Raw genomic sequence first — 24238 nt, 5'->3', positions numbered from 1 at the left:
CTAAAGCAAGACCTGCAGACCTCTTTATTAGATCTGGGTGGCAATTCAGAAGAGCTAAAAGCTAAACAAGCTTTATTTAGCATTAATAAACTACCTACTTAATGCCAACTAGTAAATATAAAGGGGAGACGATCATCTTTTGGCTCTGTGGTGACAAGCCTTTTTAAAAGTAAAGATACATCCAACAACAACATGACTGACAACAACTGGCGTCCTTTTTCCTGCCATCCCCTTGTAGAGGGCACCTACATCTCGTCAAGACCATGTCATTTAATAAATAGAAGTCTGCATGTAATTGGAACCAATCACTTCGCCCCCTTCCTTTCCTCTCTTGCATTCTAATGATCTCGTAATGGGCCCTTGATTAGAAAAAGGCATGGAAACAGCTGTCAAGGCAGGCCAGGAAATGATGGATCATCCTGCAGACTTTGGTGTCCATTAAGTTCTATTCTGGGCCTGATCACCACTGGGGGAGAAGATAGCAAAGAAAGTTTAGTAATATTTAGTTTCCCAGTGGAACAACACTCACTAAAGTCTTGAAACTGATACCAAATTAATTTTGAGCACTGGGAAGAACATTCAGTCTGAACCTAACAGTGTCGTGCATTTTTGCACATTGCCTCTTGTCAGCATGGTGTGTAATGTGTCTAAACTTCTCATTACTAAGCCCGGCATACTATGCTATTTGCTCAAGGGCGCAAAAGGTAAATATGATGACACAAACTGATGGTATCACATGACGATGGGAGATATTCAGTTAAATGAGATTAAATGCATTAAAAACCGAGTAATTCATCATATGTTATCAGAAAATAATAACATGACATTGTTGCTTATCAAAACATGAACAACCCCACATGAAAAAATGTAATGCCATGCAGGAAATGTCTCGTATCCTTTCATATTCTTGCCTCTTGCTCAGGTCACGCCAGATTTACTGTAAGCATGAACTGCAAAATAAGGAAAGAAATACCTGGCCTCCAGGATTGGCGTATGCTAGAACTTTCTCTGATATGAGGTTTTAGAGTCTTACTCAAAAAAGTTCCCAAGTCCAACTGAAAACACTGCCTAATAATAACTAGAGACAACATTGTGATTCAGTCACACAAACCACATCCACCTTTTATTTTAATGTCAACTGCACACCTGTAAAGTGTCTGCTTGTGATGAGGTACCTGTTGACAAAGGGCGATGACTCACCACCAAGCCGAGTATCACATCCTTCTTAGAGGACTCAAGACGGATCATGTATCTGTGACAAGAAGCTGATCTATTTAGTTGTATTCTCTGTTAGTTGGTGCTTGCAGTAACTTTTTTAGCAGCAGTAGAGAGCAAGGAGTCTGCAGTTTCAAGGCATTTCACAAGTGTCATGCCTAGTATCTTATTCTCTCCAAGTCTTCTACTGTGATCAGATAAGTCAAGAAATTTGGGTTATTTTAATCTATTGTTGCGTTCAGGTTGTCAGTTGTTGGGAAGTTGTTTGAGTTTTCGCTCTTATTGTAGGTTCTTATCAATTATTGTCTTTAAATCAGTTAATACAGCTTCTCCTAATTTTCCTTTTGCCACCACTGATCCATATAAAATATTCTGGACCAGTCAGAAGAAACAGCTTGGATATAACAGTTCTCGTCAATGCAACCTCTCGCTTTGTGAGCTTCAGATGAAATGATATGATTTCCATGAGCCCCCCCCCCCCCCTGAATTTGGGCTTTTATTCGTACTTCAAAGAAGTAAAAGTATAGTCCAAGCATGAATTGTGAATAAGCATTAATGATTAATAACACATAAGTCATTCTGAAAGTGCTGCAAATATTTATTTCCTCTTGGCTTCCCGTACATGTTTAACCTGGCACGTGTAGTAATTGAATGTAATTGACTGTACTGTATGTTCCCAGAGCTATTACTCTGGGAACATGCAAACAAACTGATCTGCATAAGTGGCCTAAATAAATTAGGCACTAAACAGACAGAAGCTGCTCCCATCGAGCTTTTGAGCATGACAGCACTTCAGCAATTTTGTAACAAACGTGCTAAATCATTCATGCCTCTCTGAGGATCCAAGAAAACACGTTAAAGGCCTCTTCTTTGTTCTGCAGTTATGGTAAAAATATAAGATGGCACTGACATTAGATGGTCCTGGTGAACCTTAAAGCTGAGGACTCCTTCAGAGAAAGAGGAACTAATAAAGATGGCCCTCAGCTGCTTTGTCTCAGCAGTTATTCTTAGTCAGACGGTCACTGCTCATGTATGTATGAGAAAAGAAAGCCTGGCAACCTGAGCTTGTATTGTGCACTGATATTCCAGAGGCAGGTGTGACAACTAAAAGCTTATAAATAACTCCTCAACCTTTTATACACTGCTATGGCCTTAAACGATGAATGCTTTGAGTCTCTGTGAGTCAAATGACCACTAGACACAAGAAAATCTTGTACCACTTATAGTAAAATGTCAATTTCCTTTAAATTGTTTGCAGATTTAATGTCCAAAAAGTGGAATTCAGTCAAGTTTATGTTTCCAGAGATAAAAAGTTTTGAGAGCAACATGAATAGACACAGTTCCAATAAACTCTTGGGAATACAGTGCCATATTTAATGAGACGAAACAGTGGCGAAGACAACAAACGAAAGGCAGGAAAGAATGTGAAAAAAAGTCGTGCTGCAGAGGATCAACTCGAAGTCAAATCATGAAAGGAAACTTCTGGAAAGTTTGAAACTATGATATCCAGTGTTTACTGAACTAATTACTAAAGCCAGCCACAAAAACACAATCCTGTGTAACAGGTTTCAAATTAGTTTCGTCCTTGAACGTGTTATCATTCTCCAAGTAGCAAAACAAAAGACTAAAAGGAGATTAAAAGTACACATACACCCACAGATAAGGTGACTATATGTACAAGTATTCCTGTGAGCCAAAAGTTCAGGATTCGGACTGCTTTGGTTAAGTTTCAAACTTTTTTTTTTCAACTCTTGGCCCTGTCTGATGTCATTGCAAGCAGATACCACTAATATGGTCATCTCTGTGAACACTGACTGGGTAGCCAATCAGAGGAAAGCTGATTTAAAACATTTTACTTTAAACAGATTGCAAACTGAGGGGCTAGAAAGTATAAGTGAAGCTACTCTAGTACATTAATCATCAGAGGGCCATAAATGTTACTGCCGTTTATGCTAAGCTATTGAGGATGTGTGTAAATTATGAAATGCTGGTGACAATTATTAGGGTTCATCCTGTGGGCATCATCATCATTATTTTCTGAACCAAAAGTCATTGCAATCCTTTTAACAGTAGAAAGATTTTGCTCTGTATTCACGAGCAATCACACAGGAAGCCTGCATTATACCAACTGCTTTCTTTTAAAAACAGACTAACTGGTCATACTGTTAATGTGACAGATTGTTTCCTTTTCAAATACTACTTATTATTTTTTGCTTTTGTTTTCAACTATCATGTCTTTCTTCCTCGCTTTCTCCCGTTCTCTTTGGATCTTCCTTCTCTCACCACGGGCATCTACCTCCCCAGTGCTTTAGCCTTTAATTTTCTAACATTTGTACCCAGGTGGAACAGTGCTGAGAGGGCTGAAATAAATATATATTTCTTTTAGTGGCAGTTTGTAGTATTACCACAGCCAGTTGTTCTCCTGAGGCCGTTCCAGCTGTTACTTTCAGCTGTTGGGGTTTCATTGTACAGGGAGCTATTGTCTCATCTTTTAGCTGCTTGTACACAAAGATCTTTCTAAATCGATCTGGCAGTGTGTGTGTGTGTGTGTGTGTGTGTGTGTGTGTGTGTGTGTGTGTGTGTGTGTGTGTGTGTACACACGTTTCAGTATACACAGGGGTGTCATTGGTCTATATTTACCAACTTAAGAATGAGACAGCATTGTGTTGTCGACATACTTGGCAGTGAAGGACACAGAGTTCAGGGTCACCCTGATTACTCAAGAGACATAGAGAGAGTGAGGTACAGTAGATGAAGACAGACAGACAGTCAAAGGCAATAAAGAGAGGTGAGACACTAAGACTGAAAAGCATCTTCAAGGAGTGAGACAGGGAGACAAAAGGAAGTGGAATATATTCGTCCTACAGATCTTTGGCAACAAGAGAAACTGTGAGTGGGATTTCCATTTCCTCAGCCACTAGCTAGATCTAACACAAATAGCAAGCAAGGCTTTTTTTGCTGTTCATCAGTTGCTGAGGAATTAGAGTACCTAATAGTACTAAGCCTGAGTAAAATGCATGCACTGTACCTCTACAGTACATTTGCATATAGCAGCTAATTGCTAGTGTTTTTGCTTTGTCAAAAAGGTTTTCCTTCTCTTCTTGTTTCTCTTGAAAATGTTTGCTCGCTTCTTCTGCTAGCTGAACTTCTTAATTGTCTTGTCTTTTGATGGCCTTAGTGGATGTAGCTTTTTAATTACTCTCCTGGGAGACCACAAGTCAAGCTCCTGATGTATTTGTATAATTTCTTTCCCGTCAATGTTTAAAACAGTGAATCATTTACCTTGTTTTGTCTCAGGTTGATAGATTTTTATTATTAACATCAGACCTAGAAAATGAGCTCTCACATTACTCCAGAGACTTTAAAAAAAATTGCACGGTGCATAGAAATAGAGCCACTTTGCTTTATCTGCTTTCCCTCCAGGGGCCTGGGGATCCAGGCTTCCCCATGGAGATTGATCAATTCCAATGTGCTAGAGGTTGACCTACTATCCTCTGTGTTCAAACAAACCTCTCCCCTTGGGCAGCAGTGAGACGCATAAAAACTAAAATAAAATAAAATAAAGTAAAGCAGCAAGGGAATCAGCTGACCTGCAAGCATATTAGCCTGTTCCCCAAACCTCTTCCACAATGCAATTGAAGGAGATGAGAAGAAATAACACACTGCGCTTGTTTATATTGCTAACACAGGTGGCTGCTATTGGGAATGGGTGAATGAAGCTATCATTCAGGCACGACCTGATTCTGTTTGTTGGGTGCGTTCTGCACTCACCTCCCCAGAGCAAACACATGATTAATGATGGACAGGGTGTGTGCAACACCATGGCCAACTGAGGCTCAGTTGCTGAAAAAAAAGGGGGTGATTCACTATAACACACCATTTCAACATGTCACAACACAGTAGGCTGGACAGTGAACAACACACAAAAAAATTGTAGGTTTTCACTTTTCTTTAGCTTTCTTTTCTATTTTACCAATTTATAGGTTAACCCAATAACTAAAGCTTCAATTTTCAGTTAGAGGCCCAGTAGAAACCCCAGTCGCTGGGGGAAAATGATCATTCCCTGGCCGGTTTGCAAGTGATTTTGGACATTGCCAAATTGGGTGGAGCACCAAGAAAACCTCTTGCTAGCAGATCTCCATGGTCAACTGCAGTTTGCATAAAAGGTACTAACTTGTCTGCAAGATGTCAGGGCTTCGCAGTGTGGAGAGAAGGAAGAGAGGACCCAAACGTAGGATTTATGAAGGATAAGGACAGTGTTTATTACAAAGGCAGGATGAACGGAATATAACAGACTGAAACTGACTGATTGACTGAATGGCTGGCTGGCTGGCTAACTGAACTGGAAAAACACACATGCAGAATTGTCGGCAGCAATGACAAGACAATGAACTGGAGGAAAGTAAGGACTTAAATGCACAGGAGTGATGATGATGAGAGACAGGTGAGAACACAGCTGAACTGAATCTGACTAATCACACACAGGAAGTGGAACAGAACATAATGGACACAGACCGGGGCAAATGTAAAACATAAAATGTGAAAACTAAACAGTGGCAAAATTCAAAACTGAAAACGCTGGGTCATCGACCCAGGAACCCTGACACAAGAACCTGCAAACTAACCTCAGAGCTGTAGTGAAATTACAAAAAAGTGTGGCCAAAAACAAGAAAATAGAGAACGTTCACCTTCAAAGTAAAAGTTGTGTCACAAAACATTTCAAAAGGCAAACAGTCTTCGTTTCCAGTTTGCATTACAAGGGTAACAACCACTTAGTGAGTAGCTGGTGAATGTCTGCAGACAAGTCAGCGACTTCTTCAGCACAGTTTATCTCTTTGAAAGCAATGTCACCTAGCAACAGTAAAAAACCTCCAGCAACCACTTGCCAGCTGGTTGGGGAATATATGTTTCTCCGTAGCAACCACAGGTTGCTAGACAGTCGCCATTCAGTCTCTAGACCTGTACGACAAGAGCCTATGATAATCAGCAGCTTAATGAAAAAAAAAGTAGTTCCAGCAGTATTTCAAATGTTTTTGTAAAGCTACATATTAAAATGCTTAATCGGTTTTGATGTATTAAATGGATTCTGAACAGTTTCCTTTCCTCTCTGAAGTGTATCATTGACATATTGGATTGAAGCCCCTTTATCGAAATAGTATTGGGTGTTTGATAACCTCTTTTGATTGCTGTAGATTTAGAAATATAATTATTATTATTTTCACCTTGTTCGTTGTTTGTAGTCACTTCAATATAATATCATAAGAGATTTAAGCACTACGACAAATATTCTATATACAATTAAAACTTAGGGCTGATTATTCCCATTATAAATCTATTGCTTTTGAAAAGCTTAAAGCACACAGATAAAGGTGTTTACTGTAAACATGTGCATAATCGTGCAACTAATCTGAACTCAATTTCAAACCCAGCTTCAGGTTGCTGATTACTAATACAGATACCCTCATGGCTAAGGCTACAGTGCCTTTAGTGCTCGACTGACTCCTATTGACAATCACATTGCCTCCTACACACCTCTGCATGCTCACTCGTAGCTTCCCCTCCACTCCCAGGTGCCGGTTGGGGCGTTACCATGGAAACCAGGATGGTGATGCATCGAGAGCAGGAGGAGCAGTCGTCCCAGATGTCTCACAGCATGCAGCTGTCCTCCCAGATCAAGAAGAGGACCTTCACGTCAAGGTGCAAACAGACACACAGTGATAGCAACATCACTGCATGCCATTTATAATGAATTAATTTGATAATATTTATCTTCATTTTAACAAAATTCGGGAAATGCCACAACCAAAGAGGAACTAAGGTATTATCTTTGACATCAGATCCAATTTATTCTTTTCTGCCAAAGGCTTTCTTTGTTGCCCAAAACCTATAAAAATCTCAACAAGCTACACTAAGTGGCATGTTCCTTCACAGGAACCTCTTTATATCGTGTTATGTGTGGTATGTGTTCTCCGCTTTTCTCTGCAACTATTCTTTCGATTTACTTCAAACTTGGCAGGTGTATTGCTGGGGGCTCACAAAAATGCAGTGTTAAGCTTGAAGTCTGTCAGATCAGAACTTCTGATAATTTTGCTGGAAATCGCTTTCTGTTACACTTCTAAAACAACTAGTTGCCTAGGGTGTTTAGGGAACATCGACACCTCGTCCCCCAAGGAAAAAAAAAAATCTGAAACAACGGCTCTCACCAAAACAGGTCTGTTTCTGGTGATTATTTGACTGTTCAGTAACTGTTTCTTTTAGCATTGCTCTGTGCATAATTTCATATGATTTATTTTCCATTTTTATTACTTAAATAGAAAATACAGGCTTAGTGAGGTCAAAACATTATAATCAAGAGTTGGTTTTGTCTTTTCATGGGGTTTGCTAACAGCACAGATAAGGAGGAATAATCTTTTACCCTTTCATTTAAAAACCACTACTTATCAATATAATGAACTAAACGCACTCAAACATGTGGCCTTTACATGGATTTACTGTCATCAGTGATCAATAAGTACTGCATACACATGAAATTCACTTCATTAGATGCATCTGTTCAACTGATTATTATTGCAAATATCATATGGACGCAACTCACTGGATTTAGGCCTGGAAACATGGTCAAGACCTGGTGAAAGTCAAACAAAAGATTATAATGTGGAAGAAAGATGATGTAAGTAACTCTGAATGTGGCGTGATTGTTGATGCCAGAAAGGCTGATCTGAGTATTGGTAAATGGCCTGTATTTGTATAGCGCTTTACTTAGTCCCTAAGGACTCCAAAGTGCTTTACACTACATTCAGTCATTCACCCATTCACACATCATACTGGTGATGGCAAGCTACATTGTAGTCACAGCTGCCCTGGGGTGCACTGACAGAGGCGAGGCTGCTAGACACTAGCGCCACCGGGCCCTCTGACCACCACCAGTAGGTAACGAGTGAAGTGTTTTGCCCAAGGACGTAATGACCGGGACTGTCCGAGCCGGGGCTCGAACGGGCAGCCTTCCGATTACAAGACGAACTGCCAACTCTTGAGCTATGATCGTCCCATTTTAGATTTTAGAAACTGTTGATCTACTTGGGATGTTCCCACACAACCATCTCTACAGTTTGCAGTGAACGATTTAAAAAAGAGGAAATATTCAGGGTGGGGTTGGTTGCAGAGGTGTTTTTGTACCACAGTGTACATTTTTGGATGGCTGCTTAGAGCAGGATAAGATGCCACGTCACAAAGCCCAGACCATCTCAAACCGGTTTCTTGATCATGACAATGAGCTCACTGTGCTCAAATGGCCTCCGCAGTCATCAGATCTCAATCCAGTAGAGCAGCTTTGGTGTGACGCTATCATGTCAAGCCAAATCTCAGAGGAATGTTTCCGGTACCTTGTTCACTCTATGACACAAAGACCGAAAGCAGTTATGAAGGCCAGCACTAGCTACTTTACAGTACTTTTGTTTACTATACAGGATCTAAGTTAAACTCCTCTTAACTCTGGGACACCTCAGAGTCTAAAAAGTGGCTTAAAAGAAGCTCCGTAATCACTCTCACAGTAACAGCTTGAGGGAATACAAAAACAGAAAACTGATAAGCATAATGTTTGTGTTGTCATATCATGAAGACTTCTGTTCAAACTCAAATTTCACAAGCAAAACTCTAGAAATAACTAGTTCTGTTTTACTTTATGTGCAGTATTGTTTATTGCACGTTTATTTTTAAATGAAAGAGACAATTTAAACAAAAAGTACAATAGAAAATTCACTGCACTATAATAGGAAAGTGCAGCTTGAGGCTTTAAAATTGATGAAGCAAACTGATTAATATTTGAAAAAGGTGGAACTGTCTCGCACCATACGCAGCTTTCTGTATAGTATTAAAAAGAAATAAACAGGATATAGGATTAACAGATTGAGCAACTTGTTAAGATGAGGACTCCTTGCAGCTTTACTGATAACAGAGGACATCCGTATGCATCTTTGTTATAAAACAAATGTATCCTTTATGTAAATTTCATTTTTAGTACTGATTCACTACATGGTTCAATGACACATTCAATCAAAAAACGACCTCAACACATGCACACAAGCAAACAGTTTTATATTTCAGTCTTTTCTACCAGAAGTCCCTTTGACATTGTACTACAGCCGGTTTTAAAGGCTAAAGTTAAACATAAACTCTTGATCATATGATAAGCAGACAACAGCGGGATGAGCTAACGGATAAATTAAGACACCTGTGTGTACAGATGCATCAGTTCAGCTACTTTGTGGTTAGCATGAAAATGACCTGAAGCAGGAAATGAATAGCTTTCAGTTAACCTGCTACACAAACATCTAAAAACAATCTCAAGGTCCAAGGCTGACTTTCAGTCTAACCCATGAACACCCAGTCCATCATATTTGATAAATATAGTTTTATTTTTGAGACGTCTACAACTATGTGATTTTTTTTCTCCTGAAAAACCTAAAAACCATTTTAAAGCAAATTCAAGACGTAGCAAATATGATACAAATGAAAGCTATATATGGAAATGAACATTTTATAAATAAAATTGTCAGTGGTTTATTAAACTCTAAAGTTTCAAAAAAATTAAATTAAAAGGTTAAAGTTTAACCGACTATAAACATGTCATGTGTAATGATTAGATTGCAAGTCTGGTTCATTGTTATTTGCCTCATTTTAATTTTCTCAAAAGGTTTTTTTTATAACTTTTTTTTGTTTCTTTTCATTTGGCTGCCCACACTCACATGCAGCAGGCCTATCCATTTACACTATGGCAGAACACAAATGAAAGCAGGCACACAGGTACAAGTCAACATATACTCATACTCTCAAGCCAAATTTGCCTTCATTTTCATGCACCCCTCTTGCTGTAGTGAGTTATTAAATTAGGCTAACCTGTGGGTCTACAATCTCCATTGCAGAATAAAGGGAACTGGCCAATTTTTCTCCTCGAGGAAGTTGAAAATAAGCATTATTCCATCTAGCTTAGTTCAGCTGAACTTAGAGGTCATGTCTCCTTTTGTTTAAAAGAAGAAGCATGAGAGGGAGCAGGTGCATTGGTGAAATTTATACTTAGAACATGCTCGTGGGAGCACACTCAAATTTATCTTCATGTTAGATTGAGCAAAGTGGCCTCTGGGTAGGTTTAGCCAACACCAGAGAAGGGAACGGTTTTCTCTACAGTGGTTTCATTTTTTGTATTTGTAGAATAGCACAAAACAGTCTTTGTACAGTATGTTGACATGCATGAAACAGCGATAACAGAACGTCCAGTTCCATCAAGTTTCCCTCTTTTTTATTTCCTCCTTCCAGTTACACCAAGTTAATATTTTGAGGAAGCCCACTGTTTGTAAACACAAACGAACAACCACTCTCTTTCAACCAACAGCAGTGGCATGACATTTTTGGCCTGCATGGATTACTGCATGCATTTGGAAGTTCCTGTTTATATGTGCCCTCATGTATACATATATCTATACACACACACACACACACACACACACACACACACACACACACACATATATATATATATATATATATATATATATATATATATACACACTACCCAGCCAGATACAACATTATTCAGTGGTATACACATTCAATGGGAGCCCAAACAATAGAAAGAAAATACAATTATAGGAAAGCAAAAGCAGAAGTTGTTCTCTCAGCACCGTGAAATGGGGAAATTTCCCAGATTACAAACAAAAGAAAAAGAGAAGTCACGTCAATTTGCATTGCCATTTGTAAGATGACTTGTTGAAAGCAATGCTTGAGGCTAGATGTTAACAGCAACGGTCGGGGTTTGTGTGACGCAGGTGGATAAAAATACAGTTCTGGCATCACATTTGAGATTTTGAGATTTTTATTTATTACAGTGGGACTCTGTGGTAAAGTAACGTACACTACTTCACAGGAAGAATAAGAGCAGCAGCTTTTTAATTAACAGGAATCCAAAAAAGCTAATGCATATTCCTAAAAACAAAAAGAAAAGGTTTTCATTACATAAGAAAAACAAGGGAAGCCTTCGCACTTATAAAATAGCCTCTCACTGAGGTTGCAATTATTCTAAAAGAGTAAGCCTCGTCTTCAGATAAGGAAAAAACTCAAATTTGTGCTTCTCGTGTTACAAATGTGCTATTCAGTTTCACAACTGCAACAACAACAAAAGCCTCTTTCCTTCCATGGTGGTGCACATACTGTGGATAACGTCGACTCAGTTTTATGTTGGAAATTCAGACAGAGTTTGTGGTGCAGTGTAGGCTCAGAAATGTACATATCTGCATAATTGGGCAAAAGTCTTTTCTTTACTAGAAAAACGGGAAGTAGGTGCAGCGGTTTACTGAAACATGGAAAACATAAAAGGCAAAAACAGAGTTTTTACAGTGATGTGCGGGAAAATCACTATTTGTTATGAACACCTTCTTTCGTCGACACAGCCTGAACTCTTGCAATGCTTTCTTGTAACTTCTTTCTCGAAGTCTGTAGGTGTAGTTCTCCATGGATCTTGGTGGATGCTTCAACGCTACATTTTGGATTTTGACTAACTTTTGTTCCATTCTCTTGCAAGATGACCCCACCCTGTTTCAATAATGTTGAGGTTCAGGAAGGCCAATTTCTCAGGTCCTGTTTTGATTGGGGTTTTTATTTTTCTTATTTTTTAAGGACACTACCTTCAGATGCTGGTCATCTACCGTAGATAGGTTTTTCAGGCCTACCGCGTTTTCTTTTGTCCTCCACATATTCAGGTTCCTCAATTTTTACAGACATACTGCACAGGCTGCTGAGATCTGTTAAGTCAGCGGTCCCCAACCCCCGGGCCTCGGACTGGTACCGGTCCGCGAGTCGTTTGGTACCGGGCCGCAAGAGTTGAGGCTCAGGTGTGAAATGTATGGTTTTCAGGGTTTTTATCGGTTTTCAGCGTTAGTTTGTTATCGTTTTTATCGTTTACTCGGTTTTCCTGGGTCTTTTCACGTGTGTTAGGAATAAATCTTCTTTTTTTCTGTACCGGTACTAGTTTTATTTTGTTGTATTTATCCGCGACACCTTAAAGGCCGGTCCGTGAAAATATTGTCGGGCATAAACCGGTCCGTGGTGCAAAAAAGGTTGGGGACTGCTGTGTTAAGTCATCAGCTAATAGACAAAAATACTATTTTATCTGTAAAATTAGGTTATTTTTTGGGATATTTTATAGAGTCAACTAAAGAATTTGGAAACAAGTTAGGCTAGGTAATGATGATCGGTTTTGCCTAAAGACACGATTTGAAATTGGCTTAAAATTTGCTACGTTGTCTGTTATATAGAGACAGCTAAAAGGAGTGAAACAAAAATGAGTGAAAAGCATCCAGTGTCTAAAGAAGGCTTTTGAAAAAATGTAAGAAAGACTAAGGACTTATTGTAAAAGACTGTGTTAGAAAAAAATATATATAAATAATTCTTGAAAGCAAAATATAAACAAATGGGGGGGGTTGGTGGAGTAGTATATGATGAAGCGATAACTAGGCGGTAACTAGGAGAAGTGTTGGCAGTGCATCAATATTTACACTCTCCTGTATGTGACCAGTGACTGCAGTTTATGTTTAGTTCATCTGGTATATTCCCCCTCACTAAATGTAGCTCAAACAGCCAAACCATCACCTGAATCAAACATACTGTAGAGCCTGAAGTTTTACTGTTCACTATAGTGGCCAGTAAAACTTTCAAATGGCTGTGACCGTGTCATAAACAATCCAATAAACTCGCCTATACATTTGCATGAGCTTAACGTCACCAACCGCAGTTCCTCTTGATGACAAACACAATAATAACATGTGTTTGTACACCAGTGAGGAAAAGGGGAACACTGACAGAGCAGAAGCAGCAGCTGATTGCAGTTATGACATTTCTCACACTCGAGGAGAAAAGAGGTCGTATGCTGCTCTGCTCGAATGGCTATATTAGGGTTTTCAAACCCCACATGGGATGAAGCTAGTTGAATAATCGCATAAAGCACAAGGCTACAATTCTGCAAACACTGCACATTTTACTGCCCACAGACAAGAACCTGAAGACACGACTGTTTCAGCCCTACCACTGTGTTTAATATCCTGTTTTTAGCTCGTATCCCATTGCCACAGGGTCATAGCTAAAATTAAAATATGTTTTAACAAAGCAGTTGTATTTCCCATTTAAAATAGTAACGAATCCAATTTAGCAGCTTGCACAGTAATACTACTGACAACACAGGAGTAGTATAAACTGAATAGTGACAAACATGCTACACCATCCTATGAACCACGCTTTGGGTTTACCCCAGAGCTGCAGAGTGACAGAGGGTATATTAGTGTGACAAACATTACAGAGGATGTGTTTCAAAGAAGTTCTGCCTGTGATGGATTTATTTTCTTTGCAATTTCCTTTGTCTTGTTTGATTTTTGGTTTGCCATTGTTTACTTCGCTACATCTTCACAACAGGAACCAGAAAAGATGCATAAAAGTTGTTTTCTTAACTGAGATAAGAGTTGCCTGCTTTAAAGTGAATCCCTGGAGCGCCTGAATAAATGAACCCTCATGTACTTTGTATTTGCCTACATTAACCGAAGCACTCTCTGATGCACGGCCTCCTGTGCTTCTCAGCTAGAGGATATTAGAGGCAGTGCTGCTTTCTAGTGGCAGAGGAGAATAATGGCCTGATGAACAACAGATTGGATATTGTGTCATAATCCGTGACAAAGTTAATAGGCGTGCTAATATCCTTCTATCAGCAGAATAGATAACTGTGAAGGATGACAAGGGAAGATATCTATTTTGTAATCTGTCACCTTTGTGTGTCGTTTGATGATTTGCACATGTTAATCATGCTTTGTTTTATTTATTTTATTTTATTTTTTTTGTCCTCCACAACACTTTGGATGTCACAGCGATGAGGAGGCCTCCTATTCAGGTGTCTTTCCTATCATACCCGGTGATGTCATGTCAGTCAAAGAGGTCCTCGACATGGACAACTTCCCTCGGCACAGAACATGGTGAGGCACAAAACAGCTCACAGATCATCTTCATACAGATGTAATTTGTTGAAAAATACTTTTACATTTAAATTATGTTTTAATTTAAATTTGAAATCCTTGCATTTACATTTTAATAATTGTGGATGAACTACTAGACAAGAATGTCTTTATTGAAACGTGTTAATTCTAGTGTCGTAAATATTCAATACTTCCATAAGACGAGTCAAGCTCAGTGAAATGTGTCCTGGGAATTTCAATGGATATCTATCAACAAATGCATATCACCTTGCAGGACGATGCAGTCAATTCATCCTCTTTAAAAAAAAAAAAAACAATAACATCCTTGAGGTCCAAAAATGGGACTCAAAAGCATAGAAAGTGAGAGCAACCACATGATCCTTTAAATAGTCCTAGTAGCAGAGGCTCACAAAAACCAGAAGCCTGCATCTGCAAGTCTTGATGCGGGGATTTCTAACGCAGGATGAATCTTCAGTGCATGAAAAAAAGGGCAGCAACCATGGACGAGTCTCTTCACACTGTCAACAAGGCTCCACTTTTTTTTTTTTCCTGAGGACTTCCTTCCTGGATGATCTGTTTATGTCATAAAACCCCTGCCTCTCCGTCACTATCATGCTCTCTCTCCAGTTTATTTGAGGAAGAAGAGTGGGTCAACTTCCACTGACGCTTTGCCCTGCGAGCTAATACAGCACAAGAGCTTTTCTGTCAATAGAGAATCTCAGTAAACAACGGAAATCAGGGTTTTTTCCCTCGTTCTCGTCAGTCTATAAAAGGCCAGCTGGGTCCCTTCATTTGCTGGCTGATGTCATGGACCAAATAAGCAATAACTATTCAACTGCAGTCATGCAGAAGAAGGATATTAGATATGTTTGTATTTTTGTGGTTATAGATAGAAGCAGGGGAGTCTCACATCCTGTGGAGGGATGTAGAGCACAAAGCACTGTTTTATTTGTTAGTCCATAAAACTCTTTTGTTTTTGCTATTTAATTATAATAAATATTTGTTTCCCCATTTATTTAATGTTCATGAAACCCTTCATCACACAAATGCATGAAACTGTAACCAGGATCAAGACTGATGGGATACCACTGATAAACATCAACTACCGCCACGCTCAAATGACAGCTAATCTAAGATAGGAGTCAGCCGATACTGATGATTGTCTGATAAACTCAAGCTATCGAACATCTTCATTTTTGACTCTGGTTCATTTACAGAGAGTGGGGCAGTGGTTAGCCTTATAGCAAGAAAGCCCTTGGCTTGAATGTGATGGCCTGTGTAGTTTACATGTTCTGCTGTGACTGCACGAGTACTCCTGGGGGCCCTTGACTTCCTCTCATAGTCCAAACACATGGGTGCTGAGTTAAATAGTGATTATAAGTTGACCACAGGTATGAAAGTGAGGGCAAATGGCCGACTGTTTCTCCGCGCTAGCTCTCCAATAAAATGATGACCTACCCAGTTACTCACTTAACTACCTATGTAGTTAACATCTACAGACTACTGCAGATTAAACCTACTAGTTTGGTTTTTAATTTAAAAGATATTGAATTTTTTTAATCACTTTATGACTCTGAGTATAAGGACTTTGCAAACAGTCTGTGAAAGTAAAGAAACATAAATAAATAAAAAAGGTCTTTTTTTCCACTTATAGAACATATACCACCTACATAGTGCTCTCCTGTCTGGTGCAGTCAGGTCCATTGATAACAGCCTATCTTTGCAGCATCTTTGCAGCAGACGGTTTGGTTTTCAAACAAGTGAAGAGTGAAGGCAGTCTGCCAAAAGGAGCATGAGGTTTTAAAGAAAAAAGGCCTCCATGTGCTCAAGAGGGAATTATAAAACTGGTTTGTGGGTCAATTTGAAAGACATGTTGGTTAATTGTGTTGGACTTCATATACGAAGCAAAAGAATAAATATTCTGGTACTCAAGCTGGACTTTTTTTTTTTTTGCCAGAACACATGGTCTTTAACTTAGTAAGTGAATCAGAATATAAGAGGATTTTGCTGATGACATGTATGAACTCTTTTTCTTTCTAAGTGTCTTACGGTCATGTTGCCAGGACAGGATTACTGCTCGGCTGTCATATCTAAAAGTAATCCCAGAATAGAGAGGTTTAGGTCACAGAGAACACACGCTGAGGGATTGTTGCCTCTAGTGACTTGATTTGCTTTACTAAAATCCCTCTTCTGCTCTAGGGGCACCTTGTCCTGTCTGGGTCACGTAGTGTCTGTGTTGCAAGTCAATAGCACTTTCAAATTTAAAGGCTTAGCAGCAGCCAGTTTCCTGTTCTCCAGTCTATCCACAACCTGATTACACTCTTGTGTCAAAAAGGATTTGACATCGCTAGTGTAGACTTCATCATAAGTGCTAAAAATAAAAGATATTTCCTTCTTCAGGCCATGAAAGGAAGCTCTGGCTGGCAAGTGGCCGAAAAAAGTAAATAGACAGATGAACAGAGGTCACAACGAGTATTAAAGTAGCAGATTAGAAATAGTAGAAGACAGTTGCCAAGTAGCAAGAGTGAAAAGAGGGGAAGTCATCGAGGGTGAAATCACACCCTCTTGAAAGACAAAACACAACTGAAAGTAATGAGCCTCAGCTGCAATGATGTAGTCCTGCCAACTTAGCATCTCATTATGTCCCCTCTTCCATATCACCACGACAACCCTCCTATCTCATCAACCAGTGACTATCCATCCACAAACATGCTCAGCTAATGCCGCAGTTTTGTGTCACCTTCAGATTTTAAGACCCAAACCCTACCGCGCAAATTTGCAAGGTCGACTCCCTCTGAAGTGCATCTTCAAACTTCCTTTCTCCTCAGATGTGCTCAGATGAACACAGTGTAGTTGGATAGTTTAGGATGGAGGCTGGAAAAAGCTGAAGATGACTGACCTCTACGGGCCAAAAACGAAACGATGGAAGGATGAAGCTGAAAGCTCTTGAGAACTGGCACACTATTTCCAGACCTCTGCTTTAGCGTTTGCAAGATGGGGGAGCTTAACATTCGATTTGATTTGTGCGGAAACAAATGTGCTAGATCATTCTGTGCTGGCAACTACATGTTCCTATCAGATTCACGTAATGGTCTCTCCAGTATCTTCCCCACATAGGTAAGAAATAAATTATGCAGCTGACTCATGCATGCCCAGTTTGTCTTGGCAAGAACGTTTTTCCTTTTCTTTGCAGAGACAGGAAAGGTTTTGGAGAAATAATAAACCCATAAACCTCTTCATGCCCACTGACTCGATGTGATCCAGTGATTCATTCCACTCTAGGCTTAAATCTGAACCCACAGAGATTAAAAGCACCAACACACTTTGCTAAACAAGCCGGTGGCAAAAAATACTAAAAACTGTGTTTTTAGGCACATGGGATTGTTAGTGTGTGTTTGCACATATTTATTTGCCCGTTTAATCAAGAAGTTTGCGCATTTAACTGAAAGATCTCGGCCATTTACCGAGCGATTCATGCTCTAGCAAAAAAGCTCAGAACTGCTCGTGTGAATATTTAAGAGTCTTTCTCTCTGCTGTGGCAAATAATTAAGCCCTGGGGTCTGTCAGTCAAAAAATGCTTCAAGATGCACATCCACTCTACCATGATGAGAGAGGAGTATTCATAATAACTATAATTACATGATAGCATGTTTCAGTATGTATATATCTATTCAAATGGATTAACTGGATGTACAGAGGAGATGTATACATATTCATACCGTCAATATGTCATGCAAACGTGCATGGGCTACCAGTAAGGCTTCATTAATTTTTTAAGAGGTGTCTGGTTTGTTTAACAGCTTACAAGGAGATCAGAGCACAGGTTCAAGAGCTGAGAGCTGGTGGGGATTAACTTTGTAACTTCACAAACACTTAGATTAACACAAAAGAAGAGACTAATCAAAAGCAAGCCTTGATCCTCTTCCGCTAGTAACGCAAGTTTTCCTACTTAGTGTGTCACCTTTTTGCCCTGAAAAAAAACAAAAAAAAACAAAACATTAAATTTGCTTCTTCTGACTGAATATACTATCACAACTGCCTTGCATCTCCATGACAACCAGCCCGATGAAAGGCAAGTCAAGGATGTGACACGGCCGACGACACAGTGTCGCTTTGAACTGTCCACACCTGAAGGATTCCTGAAGAGGTGTTCGTCAGGGTAGAAGCGTTGCATCGTTTTTACAGTGATGTGAATCAGCAGTGGCAGCCGGGCTTGATGTACAACTCATAAATACCGACGCCTCAAAGCCTTTGAACGTGTGCGAGAAGCGTGCTATATGAAATGACAGAAAGCTACAAATTGAGCAGTGAACTAATGACCTCATCAAGGAGCGTTTGAGAAGACAATCTGACGAATATCATAAAACTAGCATTTGACTGTAAATGAAGTGGGACACACTGAAATTGTATTATGGCCCTCTTAAAGTGAAAAAGAAACGCTATTTGGATTCTCTCAAAAGGTAAAGCCATCTATTGCAAAACATGTTTAAAATTTTACCTGCAATTCACGTTTCTGCTGTTACCTCTGATGAATGCTAGGTGTTTTTTAACATGCTACTCACACCAACAGCACAAACACCTTTGGGAGGTCCAGTTCAGTGAATCTAATTAATGTAGGTGAAGCTTAGCAGACAGGCACCAGCTACATCTCCCTGTGTCAGCATAACTATCGGTCACAGTGCACAAGCCTCAACAGCATCCAAAAGAGAGCTGTAAAAAAAGTATGTAGCTAACAACTTTGGAGCTTTAATGAGAGAAAATTGTTTTTGAAAATTCACTTTTTAAGCAGAATGATCTAAATCATCCTTGGTAAGGACAACCCAGACAGAAAACTCTGTCCACTGCAGTCGAAGTTTGCCTTGGGATTAATTACCCCAGCCTGGAGAGAGAAACACCTACAGAAACTACAGTAATATTAGACCTAAATCTGTTGATCTATTGGATGATTCGAGTTAGTGAGACAACCAAAATGGCAATCTGGCACCTCCTAGTGCAGGGGTGGGCCATTAATTTCCCCAAGAGGCCACACAAGCGACTTGGACTGTTGTGGACTACATCAAGAGGCCACATTAGCATAACTGGTACTCCAAACCAGTCCCAGTGACCCTTTGAGAAAATTAATTGCTCACTACTGTCCTACTGAATGCCCAAACAAGGACACAAGTAGAGTTAATGTAGGCAATAAAGTAAAAAAACAAAGATTTAAAAAAAAAAAAACCCATCTGGGACCTAGCATGGCATATATAACACATCAAAGCCTGCAGAGGTTATAAAGAAGCTACTGCAGGATGGAGCAATGTAGTAGTAGTGTTGTTTCTTTTCAACAACATTTACAATACTATACTCGGGACAAATCATCCAACATTATGAAACAGCAAATAAATAACCACCAAACAAATTTAAATTACTTCATGGTTTACACCAACAGGGAAATCCTAAAAGAAACCATGGCTGCTGATGAAGAGTATGAGAGAGAGCAGTGGACAATGTTTGGGAATGAGGCGGAGAGGGTGGAAATCGATGTGATCAGGAACCAGCAGTTGTTACGCACTCGTGTTAACAAGATAGCTCTTCGCAAACAGGTACAGTCAAGTATTTGTCTTAAGAATCCCATTATTTTATTCATCAAAAGACTACAAAACTGTTTAGATATTAGCATTTCTGGAGAAAAAGTGCCACAGTTTGTCCACCTTAAATAAATACCGCTTTTCTGATTGGTAGATAACAACCAGAATATTTTTCAGAAAGGTTCCCTCTTGATTACTGTTCCTAATTTTAATATATAATTTTCCATCCTTCCTTGGTCCTCCCGCTTGTTTTAATGACAGCCAAAGCACAGAGACTTGCTATATTTAAAAAATACAGTGTGTTTATCTACAATAAATATTTATAGACATGTTTTCCTTCCATGGATAAATTCACCACTCTGTCTGTACCTCAGGCAGAAATGAAGGCATCTGCCCACATGAGGTACCTGGAGCAACTGAGTCAGAAGGCCCCAGACTTTCCAATCCCTCTGAGGGCTCACACTGTCTGGGAAGGCATGAGTGTGAAACTCTCCTGCACTGTCCAGGGCTGTCCAACCCCAAAGGTGACATGGTGAGTACCCTCATCTCTTTCTACTACTGCATTCTTTATGCTAAAAATGTGCAGTTTCCCCACAAAAAATCACAGGACCATGGGCAAAGTTGCATCCTGTGGTGTTAACCTATGATGTCACTTGTCTAGTTTTGTAGATATGCTGTAGAAATGTCTACACTCTCTTGAATATAATACAACCAGATGTGCCTTGCCTTGTGGAGCTGTAAGGGCCAAAAACTACAACTGAAAAATCCAGGAGCATCGCTCTTCCTACAAAATCATGACCAACTTAAGAAAAATAAATACCAATATAAAAATAACAAACCACAAAACTTGTTCTAAGCATTTTACTTGAGAAACTACTTTTTTATACTGTTAACATTATAAATGAACAGTAAGTAAGTTTAATTGCCATAAAACTTGTTCTAATGGCCAGCAAGATGCGACTACTTGGGTTTAAATGAAGAAGCCAGATTGTTTAAAAGTCTGAGGAAAACAGCCCTTTAGCTTTCTTGATGTGTGAACTCGACATTTTGCTGCTGAATTCAGAGACACTGTCACTGATTTCAAATTTCACTGAACGCATCATGATGCTTATTTAATAAATTACGGTTCCCATTACAGTCACTGAGGAGGAAAAAGCAGGGTATGCTTTACGGTGGGTCGACCCTGTAATTGACTACTCTGTGAGCATGCAGTATCCTTCAACTTGGAAAATCCACCCTTTTTAGAAACAGACACACATCACATACATAGCTGGTCTCTGTCTATAACACAAGGTGCAATATCCTGGGGAAATGGGTTCCTATCCTCTGGTCTAGCCATACATATCGATATCTGCATTTGTTCCAGTTGATAAATGAACATTTTAAAAGTAAAGAAGAGACAGGAGAAACATTCGTCAGCATAGCTGGTTCACCATTGAACACTCTGGAATTTCCAGCACAGCAGCTAGAGGACATAAAGAGGAATCCACAATTTGTTATTGTAAAATGTGTATATTTTGAACTGCATTGTCATGTTATCTCATAAATAACTACATATAATAAATATAAGGAATAAGGAAGTCTGTTTATGCTTTAGGTGTTTATGTGTCACGTGTGTTTATGTTATTCACAGCAAATTTTCATGCTGTGAATCATAGTCTAAGGAGCTTGGAAAGAAAAGCGTCTGGACTTCTTTAAGTTGCTTGAAGACGTTTCACCTCTTATCCGAGAAGCTTCTTCAGTTCTAAGGTCAAATGGTGGAGAGTCCCAGATTTAAACCCAGTGGGAGTTTCCCCCCCAAAGAGGGACAAAGGACCCCCTGATGATCCTCTACCTAATCACATGAGCCAAGGTGTGAAAACGGGTGTGGGTCACAATCAGCCAGAGTTTCGGGTGAGCTCATTGTGAAACCTAGCCCCTCCCTATCATGTGATTTCCTGAGGTCAGATGGCCCAGGATGTGAGTGGGCGTTAAGGCGTCTGGGACGGGATCTCAAAACTGGATTATAGATGGCAGAGAGTTGGTGTCGTAAACCAACGCCTCTGTTCAAAGATGGTCGCTCACAGTGGACATAGATGGCTTCTTTCACTCCTCTTTCAAACCATCTGTCCTCTCTGTCCAAAATGTGAACATTGGTAGTGACCTTTGTCCTTTAGATGCAGATGGACTGCTGAGTCTTGTCCTGTGGAGGTGGCTCTTCTATGTTGTGCCATGCGCTTGTGAAGAGGCTGTTTGGTCTCTCCAATGTAGAAGTCTGGGCATTCCTTGCTGCACTGTACAGCATACACCACATTGTTAAGTTTGTGTTTAAGAGTTTTGTCTTTCGGGTGAACCAGTTTTTGTCTGAGTGTGTTGCTGGGTCTGAAGTACACTAGGTTTAAATCTGGGACTCTCCACCATTTGACCTTAGAACTGAAGAAGCTTCTCGGATGAGAGGTGAAATGTCTTCAAGCAACTTAAAGAAGTCCAGACGCTTTTCTTTCCAAGCTCCTTAGACTACGATGACCTGGATGACTGAGAACCTTCACAGACACATGCTGTGAATCCTTTTTATACATTTATTTTTTATTTAGGTAATAGTAGTTTTCTCAATGAAATATTGATGATTGGTGGCCTAAGGAACAATTGGATTGCCTGAGATCTTGCTCTGCAGGAAAGCAGGAAAAAGACTGTCATCATAGCAGACTTTGAAATCTACTAAAAAACAATTTTTAAGTGACAGGTTTGTTTGTTTTTTGAGCACTTAAAAAACAAAAATCATAAAAAAAGTTTAATGGCACAGCTGACCTAACATCACTAAGTGGAAGCGGAATTTTATTCTGGTAAACCATTTGTATTTTGGGGTTTGATTGAATCATAGGCATGTAAAAAGGAAAACATGAGACTGAGAATACTGTATATTGTAGACCAGGCACCTGTTACAGCCCACCCATGGCTGTTTTCCTCCATGCCAGTCCCCCTGTGACTGCTTCTTTAACTGTCCAAAAGTTTCTATTCAATCTGACATGGGGTCATCGGCATAATTGTGTCCCTTTAATTTCATTTCTCGCTTGGATAGAGTAAGTTAGAGCAGAATAAACTGTTTGCAGAGTTGTACCTTTTGGGGAGAAACTGTGTGTTATATAATCAGAGTTGAAATAATCAGTCTATCAACACACACAAAAACAAACAGGTTTAGAAAATTACTTCTTAAGTCATTTATCAAGCTAGCAAGCATTCTGGTTTTAGTCTCTTGAGTTTGATGATTTGTTGCTTTCTATATTTTATATCCATGCTAACTGAATATCCTTGGTTATTGGGAAGTCAGAGCAAAAACAGAAAGATGAATCTTCTATGAATAAAACAGTCCTTAGTGGCAGCACTACATTGCATCATTATTTAATATGTAATTGATCCAAAATAAACAAAAGGTTACATTAAAAGTCCAAAACTTACTTGCAAAAAACCAAAAAGACCAAGAGCCATGACATTGCTGTCCAGAACCCTGAGCTGAATATTGCACGCAGTATTAATATGAAATAATCTGTGTTAATTCAGGCAATGTGCCAAACTGTCGACCTTGATACCTGAGCTGCTGTGAGACTAGCTGATGAAAAGACTGCGTATGCTTAGTATTCATGAGCTATGAGATCCACACAACCTGTGGCTCATGAGTTTCACTACCCCATATGGGACCCATCAAGCCCAATGAGCTGCCCTCAACAATGCCCAGCACAAGACAGAATAACAGATCAAAGACCCCCTGTAGTCGTCAGACATTCAGCCAAACTAACAATTGATTATGAAAGCTGTGCATGAGTAATTAGTAGGCAGGAGCATAAACCACCCAAGTACAGCCTGTTGTTCATTTACTCTGATATTCAAAAAACAAAAATTATGTACTTTTTCGGCAGGTACAAGGATGGTGAGCCGCTGATAATATCTGACCGACCATGGAATTACAGTCTTCAACAAAAATTTGGTCTCAACACACTGGAGATCAGAAGGTGGGTCACTAGCTCAAATCTCTAATTAAGTCTGGAAAACTGGAATGAATGTGATGGAAGTGTGCAAGATAGGGCACGCAGCAGATTATTTGACCTTGCCACTGACAAATTAGGAATGGAATAAGAAACTGAAGCTACTTGTAGGTAAGATAAGGAAATTAAATGGTGGTGTTATGAGATAAAACGTGCCGGTTCAATTAAGAAGTACATGTGCGTGCTGTGTTGCAGGTTTTTTCTATTACCCAAATCCAGCACATGAAAAGAGGTCACAGCTTTTTCAACATCTCTTGTGGCTTGAAATTCACCCACTTTCAACTCTCACTCACAAACAGATGACATTCTATATCTTCTACAAAGGTGCTCTCCTGATGATGCTGGCGAGTACAAAGTGGTAGCCAAGAGTCTCCTGGGTGAAGCTGTGACCTTTGGAACGCTCGTGGTGAACTGTGAGTGGTTTCTTGTT

At 39.6% G+C, this 24238-nt stretch overlaps 1 protein-coding gene across 1 annotated transcript in view; it reads left to right on the top strand.

Moving 5' to 3' along the window:
- Positions 1–3929: 3929 nt before the first annotated feature.
- myom3 (myomesin 3) overlaps positions 3930–24238 on the top strand; it is a 72391-nt gene continuing 52082 nt past the window's right edge. The window contains exons 1-7 of the mRNA XM_085423510.1: positions 3930–4104; positions 6786–6912; positions 14118–14222; positions 19651–19804; positions 20164–20321; positions 23683–23775; positions 24133–24221. Coding sequence (XP_085279636.1) covers positions 6806–6912; positions 14118–14222; positions 19651–19804; positions 20164–20321; positions 23683–23775; positions 24133–24221 — 706 coding nt within the window. The 5' untranslated portion in view covers positions 3930–4104; positions 6786–6805. The remainder of the gene's footprint in view (positions 4105–6785; positions 6913–14117; positions 14223–19650; positions 19805–20163; positions 20322–23682; positions 23776–24132; positions 24222–24238) is intronic.

The sequence above is a fragment of the Rhamphochromis longiceps genome, linkage group LG11 (assembly GCF_057381845.1).
Source record: "Rhamphochromis longiceps isolate RC_006_pf linkage group LG11, R_longiceps_female_GT1.1, whole genome shotgun sequence".
NCBI classification, from domain to species: Eukaryota; Metazoa; Chordata; class Actinopteri; order Cichliformes; family Cichlidae; genus Rhamphochromis; species Rhamphochromis longiceps.
This window is presented reverse-complemented; position numbering and strand designations above follow the sequence as displayed.